General features: G+C 42.1%; 1 protein-coding gene across 1 annotated transcript in view; it reads right to left on the minus strand.

Annotated features, from left to right (window-relative positions):
* Positions 1–3,332, minus strand: part of LOC108690836 (transmembrane and TPR repeat-containing protein CG4341-like) — a gene marked incomplete at its 3' end in the record, with an annotated part of 241,424 nt that extends 238,092 nt beyond the window's left edge. Inside the window, exon 1 of the mRNA XM_018198348.1 lies at positions 3,164–3,332. Within this exon, the coding sequence (XP_018053837.1) occupies positions 3,164–3,249 (86 nt within the window). The remainder of the gene's footprint in view (positions 1–3,163) is intronic.
* Positions 3,333–8,673: the final 5,341 nt, after the last annotated feature.

Raw genomic sequence — 8,673 nt, forward strand, 5'->3', positions numbered from 1 at the left:
AGAGAGAGAGAGAGCGCTCATTGCACCCAACCTGAGAAACAAACGTGATTATTTGCGCTTCCGATAACCGTCATCGGGCGAATCGTTCGAGCGCGCGACGGAAGTGATCGGCGGAAGCACAGCCGGATTTTTCAAACACCAATCGTGTAAATAACGTCGACTTGTTTTCAATTCATCGAATGCAACGTATATTGCCTTCTAATAACAGCAGGGGTCGCCAATTACGAGCTATCGAAGTGCAAAGTAAATATAAATGGAAAATAGAAATGAAGTTGCACGTGTACGTGAGAGAAAATATGATTATAAAATATTTATACAATCCAACTGAATTGTTAATATAAACATATGATATATAACAAAAAAGAAAATCTTAAACCTATGTAAAAAAAAAAGATAAAATAAGAATTAATCAAATTTCAAACGAATCATCCTAAGTAGATTAAATAGAACGCAAATCATCATGACATCAAAATGGCTCCAAAATGATGTTAAAAATCATTTTTCAATCAGTAACGATCAGTTTCACTTAACGTCATTTTGATATTATCATGATTTGTTGTTCCGCTTGGGAGAACAACAGGTCACGATAACATCCAAATGACGTTAAAACGAATTATGATTGATCAAGAAATGATTTTAATAATCATTTTGGAGCCATTTTGACGCATCAAATCATCATGACTATTTGTTCTACTGAGATTTCCCTGTCATGTCTTTTTCTACTGTTAAAATCGCGAAAATATAAGATACATATTATATTTTAGGATAATGATTGTTTGGAATGCTGTTCAGCGCACAGAGTATAATTATCTCTTCCAGTGCAATCTGATCCCGTCTTACGGTATCTTGACGCGAGCCTCCGTCAGCCTTCGGAGCGGCACGATCGAGTTTGGGCCACGATGTCCAGGAGATTACGGGATACTCAATTAGAGGATTCAGTGTCATAGAATTCGAGAGCCTCGGATCAAGAGCTCTTATCGTGCGAGTAACTTTGGATATACCCACCAATTTCGCTCCGAGTATATCGGCTGCCGCTAGCCACAAGATAACGACTTCGAAAAATGTCGAAAATCGTTGTCGTTGGCAATGTCGACAAGAAAATCGCCCTTTGCTTCAGGTGCAATCAACTGCTAAACTACTGCGTTAAACCTTTTTGTAATTTTATCATATGCAGTACGTTCGTTTAATTATTATTTCAGTATAAAACCATAATGATTATTTTACTCCATAAGTTTGCTTTTTATTTAGCAGAAAGTGATCAAATAAATGCAATGAGAGAAAAGGCAACATTTTTCACCATCTAAAGATTAATTAATTCTTACTTCCGTGTGTGAAATGGAAAGCTTTTACAAAATTAAATTCTTTCAATGCAACAGTACTTTATACACACACACACACACACACACACACACACACATATACATATATATGCGAATAGCAGTTATTTTTCCGATAATTTAAACAATTATCGTTTCGATGTGAAATTAATTATTTTTAAAATTTGTTCTTTCGGAGAGCTTTTGCGTGCAGAATGCTCTGCAATATTTGTTTTAATTCGACACGCATAGCGATCTTTAAATCACCTATGCAAGCGATAAAATGAGCTTGTGCCGTAATGTTTGATATTGGGAAAAACTGTGAAACATCTGTTCAAGAAGCGTATGACGCTAGCAAGAGATTAAACCGTCAGAATGGCGATCGCGAGAATTTCGAACCGATTGGCGAGAGAGTGCTGTGCAAATCCTGACGCAGTCTTATCGATCCGAGAGAAGAGGCGAAATAACGAACGAACGATACGGTGCACAGTTTGTTGCGATTACTCCGGCTCGTGGCTATTTGTTTTCCATAGCGGTGCGGTAGCACCGAAATATCGGAGCCGGTGGCAGCGCAGAAACAATTTCGCGCGGCGCAGGAGTGACGGCTGAAATATCGCGAGGAATGTCATCTATCGTATATCACCCCGGGTATGAGTAATATTCACGTAAAACTCGAGTCCTTACGAGCGACATTCATCGCCCTTCGAAAACGTGCCGACAAGAATTTTTCCTCCTTTCTAGATGACGGATGACGTGGCTCGTCGGCATAATTAACGATATTCGATCAAGCAAACCTAGCTCGAACCTGTGTCAACTTTTAAAGGGCCGCCGAGTTGTATATATATTTGCCGAAAAATTTTTATCTAAGACAGAATTTCTAGTTGAATTTGTTGCCTTGAAATTACTATTTCAGATTGCAAATGTTAACTTAACAGTTATATATGGATAAATGATGATTTTGCGTCTCTTGATATTTTCTTTTAGAGGAGATAGACAAACAGAGAGAGAGAGAGAGAGAGAGAGAGAGAGAGAGAGAGAGAGAGAAAATCGGTGAATTCTAATTAGTTTTAATGAACGTCTATTTCGATTAGAAATGCTTTACAAGCAGCATAAAGTTTTCTGATCCTTTAGGGATTGAGTGAAGTCGACCGACAGGTAGTGTTATGTGCAAATGAATTGAATTCACTTGTGCTTTAAGTCGCATTTGTCCAACATGAGACGATAAGCCTCGATAAGCTATCAACAACTCTGAGTATCGCGTTCTGACCAGGTTTCCCTCAAGTCAAATCAAAGCTCTCCCCGCTATCACTACGTGACGGCGAATTATCGTTCTCGAGTATCGCTCTCGAAACTTTCGCGGCACTGTGTTCTAATCCGACGAATCTCGTCACGCGACCTCACCAAGTATGTCACCAGCTGCTTTTCGACCCAGTCTTAAAGCAACTTCTGTCAGGAAAAGCCCGGGGATCGAGACTTGCTGAAAGCTTTCAAACTTCGGACCCAGTAATCGAGACCATTGGAAATGCGATATAATTTCGGCGAATGCAATTCGATAATACAACAATTATACTGAATATATATGCAAAAAAAAACGAATCTCATCGCTGATCATCGATTCGAACGAATAAATATAGATGTCATTTTTGCGTGTCGACGACGCGCGACAGCGTCGAGGTTTCAACTTGCCGAGTTGATCTATGTCAATAGATTTTCCAAGTCCCCCTTTACTACAATCGGTAGCGTTGTAGATTCGAAAGTGTGCTAGAGGCATATACATACATTTCTGCTCGCATTCAAGGCATTTAAATGCCGGTCGGCGAAAGAGAGAAGGAAGATTCCTCACTCACCGGTCATCGTAGACGAAACCCGCTTGCAGGGTGTTGCAGTAGAGTGCCGTCGCGACGAGGGCGCAGGCTACGGCGAGGATATCCATGTCACATCGTGCTGTCGAGAAGGCTGGCGGCGACAGCGACGTCGACGGCGGCGGCCTCTTAACTTGTTGCACGTCCGCGGGCCTTCCTCCTGCACCACTACTGCTACCACCAGCAGCACCAGCACCACCGCCACCTCCTCCACCTCCTCCTCCTCCACCTCTTCCGCCGCCCCTACGTCTCCGCCTGACGCGGCCGGTTCTTCGCGCGGCGACGGCCGAGACGTCCGCCGGACGATCGAACGACCGCCGATCTGACGTCGCCTGCCTGGATGACGGATCCCGCGCGGGATGAATGTCGGTGATGCGTCCCCAAATACGATCCAGCAACGAAGCGGCTCCCGGCGACGCGGACGGACCCGGGTTCTCGATCTCTTCCGGCGCGGGCGGCGCGACCGCGAAATTCGATCGCCTCTTCACTTCGAGGTCTCACATCGGTCGTTCGCAAATTCAGAAGATCAAGTGTCACCAAGTTAAATATCGCTTGATCCCGAGACGAGAGGACACAACAACGATCGACGATCGACTGTGACAAGAAAGATCACGCAGCTTGTCCAAAATATCGCGATTGAGATCTTAACTCGCAAGTAATTATTGGTTCACGCAATGGTGAACCTCGAGAAGTCGTTCGTCGCAGTCGGCGCTTTCTTTCCGCCGACAGCGACGTCGCTCGCGCCAGAGTCGTTCTAATCATTCACGGACGCACGTTTATACTCCGTTATTCCGTGTGTGTGCGTGCGTGCGTGAGTGCGTGCGTGCGTGCGTGCGTGCGTGCGTGTGTGTGTGTGTGTGTGTGTGTGTGTGTAACTGTTACTCCGCTCCGAGAAGAATCGTGTTGGGAAGAAAGACTTGGAGGTGAAAGGAAAAGTAGTTGTTGGAAAAGGAAGCGGCGTTGTCGATTCGACGCTGCTACGTTCGTCCTCTCTTCCTTATCGGTCAAGGGACAAGAAATTCGTGTTCCCGCGAGTAGGCTACGAGGAGGAATCAGCGATCGAGCAAATTCAAGAAGAATACAACGCCGGTGTTTGGCGATCCTCGAGATTGGCGCGTTCGATTCGAGTACGATAGTAATAAAACGACGGATGGTGTACTCGCGATGGATAGCAGCGCTGTTGACATGGGACGCACTGACGTCAACGATGATGACTGCAACGACGAGATGCGATTGGCACGCGGCGCGACGCATGTTCCGGATGCGGAACGCCAACTGTCGCGCGCCCCTCGAGGACGAGAGCTTTATACGCGGGAGACGGGCATCGATCGGACAGGCGCTTGCGCTCGCCCGCTCTCCTGGTCCTCCTTCTCCACCTCATCCTCTCCTCTCCTCTCCTCTCATCCCCCTTTGCCGTTGCTGCCTCCCGCGACCCGCGACCCGCGACCCTTCCTCATCTCCTCCGCCACCACCGTCGTCCTCATCCTCCCTCGCGCAACGCATCCGCGACCGCTCGCAACGACCACGATCGCGACCGCGGCCAACGGACCGGATTAACCGCAACCCCGGGGACAATGCTGACCGATGGATGGTCCTTTTAGAAAATGACACACCGTAAGGGCCGCACCGCGATGCAGAATGCACGTGGCATGCGGCGGTGTACCAAGAGGATCCGGCAAATTCGAGAGGACAAATTTGGACTTGAGACGTTTTCATGCGCGCGCCAAACCAGAGCCAAACTAGCGGACGATCAGTGGATGAGGAAATTGTGCCCGTTCCGTTCTCCATTTTCCGCGGGATCGTTAATGGGAGAAAACGGGGAGTTTGTGTGGTCGCGCGCGAGGAAACGTTTAGCTTGGGAACGTAACCGGGTGCATCCGACGGCGATTGTCGTCTCCCATTCCAAGTGGCGATTAAGCCGTCCATGATGCCGCGGAGGAACAATCGCAGGACAATGCCGATGTCATGAATCATCGTTCAGAGGAAAGATGACGTTTATTTTAAGAGCTATTTTTAAAAGGGGAATCAATAATTTCAAGAATATATAATGTAATCGATTTGAAGAATATAAATGGGTGTTATCTGTTATCTGTTATAAAAAGAATGTCTAATTTAAAAAATACCTTGCTCTATTTTTTTTAAGAAACGTAGATTCTTATTTATCTTGCGCTATTTTTTTTAAGAAACGTAGATTCTTATTTAAGACATGCGGTCTTATTTAAGCCGCTGATTTTCCAAAGTAGGGCAAGAGTAAAATCCAGAAAGCAAGGAAAGTTAGGTAATAAGATGCACGTTTGATGTTCCTGCTTTAGGAAAATTTTCTAAATTTGAGTTATACGTTACTTTTAAACAAGGCACCTATATAGCTCGATTCCGCGGTATCATACAAGAGGTAAGCCTCGTAATACCACCGTGCAAACTTCCTCTCGCAGTCTTCCTCCCCGCACTAATGCAAAATTTATTCCCGTTGCAACGCTGAATATGAAGGCGTAGGATGGCGCGGCGCGCTCGCAAATACGACTCGCGCGTGTAATGCCCCGTTGAGAATATCGTCACTCCTGGTAGTTTAATCCGCTGGGTGTAACGGCGATTCGTCACTGAGTACCTACGCGTAATTAATCGTCGGGGGCCGACGCCGTGAAACGCGCGTGCATTTATCACGCGTATTATGGCACGCGAGCTCTCGTTATTGTGCTAACGCTGGACTTAGATGTTTCTGGGCTCCGCTATTGTATCGCAAACAAGAGTTTACGCCACCATCCGTAAATGCTTCAATTATTCCGAGCGCGATGCAAAACAAAAGTAATTCGCGCTCCGATGAGCCACGATTAAAGATCCCCCGCGATACTGCAGGTTACTCCTAATGCGGTAATTAAGCATTTAAACGCTTAACTCACTCCTACGCAAATTACAATGCCGGTTAGTGCCGTGTACAAACGAGGTGAAACGGCCGACAGCAACGCTGTGCTGAGTCGAGAGCGAAGTTACGATAACTACATATGAACACATAATGTCGGCGTCTCTAATTAATTTTATTAACGTATGTTTTTGTACCAGCCAGCATAATATCTAATATCACTGTTTGCTGTTGCAACAGTTTTAACTGTTTTATTTACAAAATTAAGATTTATTACTTTTATAATAATGTTTATGTATGTAATAAAACTCTCGCTCAAATCTGTCAAATCCTCGATTCATACGGCATTGTACGATTTACGACTTCAAATCTAATTCTCTTTAGAGAAAGTAAGAATTAAGGATTGCAATTCATCAGACTCAATAAAGTTCCAGTCTGTTCACCCAAATAGCAATTCATCTACGATGCCATAGAAATACAAATTAATCGCGCTCGTAACACTCCGCAATTACCGTCCCGGCGCTTAATTCCCCTAAAGCTGATCACATATGGATCCGTCGGGTTGCGGCGAGGGATCGGTCGGGATGCGAGGTACAATAACGTCGCACCCGAAACGAGGTTGACAGTAAACAATACCAGTCACGAAAAGGGGAGCAAAGTCGATTGCGTGGCTGTCCACTTCGAGGGACTGGAAACTCTCCTACGTTCTACAGTTGTAGAGCACGTTGATGATCCTATTCCCCTTCTTCATAACATAGCACGCGCTACGCCATTTTCCATCGCCTGACAACGACACTTTAGATCAATATCAGTTTAAATTTCGACGTTGTACATAGTTGGAAAATTTCTGTTAAATTTAACACGCTTTACATGCAAATTTTTCGGTTAATTTTATATATAAGCGAAATGTATTATGCAAAAAAATTAACACAAAAATATAACACTGATATAATTTGTTAATAAACTGTGGAAGCATAATATTTTTTCAATATTAACACACATTTATTGTAGATATTTTTTTAGATTATCATGTAAATTTAATTATTAATTAATGTTAAACTAGCACACGTTGTTCGTTGATTCATAAACTGTGTTATTTTAACACTAAAAAATATTAAATATCAATTTAACACAAAATATTTCAATAATGCGATTACATTTTTATGTTAAATTAACTCAGATATTTAATCAAATAATTATACTCAATTCAGTATCTATTATTTCCCGCTTAATTGTTTTTATTAATTATTATTTTAATATTTATCAAGATTATTTACATATTTTTACTAATTTACTTACTAAATTTTATCGAGTTTCAATCCTAAACGACGCTAGTGTCGCAATATCGATAGCATTTATTAATCGGATAATTTCCATGCTAACGCATATCCAAATACTAAAGCGTCGATACTAGCAGATATTATATTGGCATTGCCAACTGGCAAGACGGGAAGAGCGATACCCTGTTATTTGTCCCGCTGGCAGATTAAGATAATGAGCTAACACGAAGCCATCAGGCACTGCACCATACCGCGCCGGTTGTTGGTCCGAGAAAGGCGATCTAGGAAGGGTGAGGGTCCGGAGGGTAGAGATGAGAGACAATGACCGGTGACCATGCGATCCCGCCGGACGAGCCGCGGGAGGCTTATGCCGTATGCGGGAGAGAGGCTCGCTGTGAGAATTATCGTGCGAACCTATCGTCGAGCATGCGCCAGCAATCATCTCGTTCATTCCATGACAGGATGACGCGTGCACCGTCTGTCGCACGATGAAGATGATGAGAAACAATATCTCCATTGATGTACATGAAAACTGCGCGAAAAAATGTGATTCAAGCCACAAATCGAAGGATATTTTTTTTAAAAAGAATATTCTATTAATTTTAGTTAATGTTCCTGTTTAAAACTATCACCCCATAAGCGAGGAAATAATAACAATAATAAAAATTCTTGCAAATTATACTTGAATAAAAACATATTTCAATATAACAAATCGGTATTTACAATCGATAGAATAGACTTATAAAATATATCTCACTCTTAGATTTTTTTTAGAATAATCTATTTAATAATGCATGGATCTCTTTCAAAATATGTTATAATTTAATAGAGAGAATCAGACGCTTTGAAGCTACTCTCACAAAATTCAATATTTCTTACTGTTAAAATAATGCCTAAATAATAAAATATAAATAAATTTACGAATAAATGAACAATCAACCTTTTGTCAAATAATAAAAACAACAACTTTTGAAAAATTAATTTTATTAAAAATCTCAAAAATAAGACAAATTGAATAATACATCGTATTGTAATAAATTTTAGCAATATCGTGAAAAATTTAGCAATACTCATTAAAACCAGTTTATAACTGAAAACAGCAATAAAACGACTAAAAACACAAAAAACAAAAAGCGAACAACAAAAGCGATTTTATGAAAATCAATGGAGATTTAAAAAAATTATGGTGTATTCTACTAAACTTCATCACACATGTACAAGGTGTACCTGCATCATCAGGTGTCTATTACAAAATTTTAAGCGCATTTGAGAGATTTATTTTGACGGAAGTTATGTTTCCGAAAATGTAAAGGTTATATATTTTTTGCCAGTATTATATATTATATATAGTTTATTAA

Source organism: Atta colombica, unplaced genomic scaffold, assembly GCF_001594045.1.
Source record: "Atta colombica isolate Treedump-2 unplaced genomic scaffold, Acol1.0 scaffold38, whole genome shotgun sequence".
Lineage (NCBI taxonomy): Eukaryota > Metazoa > Arthropoda > Insecta > Hymenoptera > Formicidae > Atta > Atta colombica.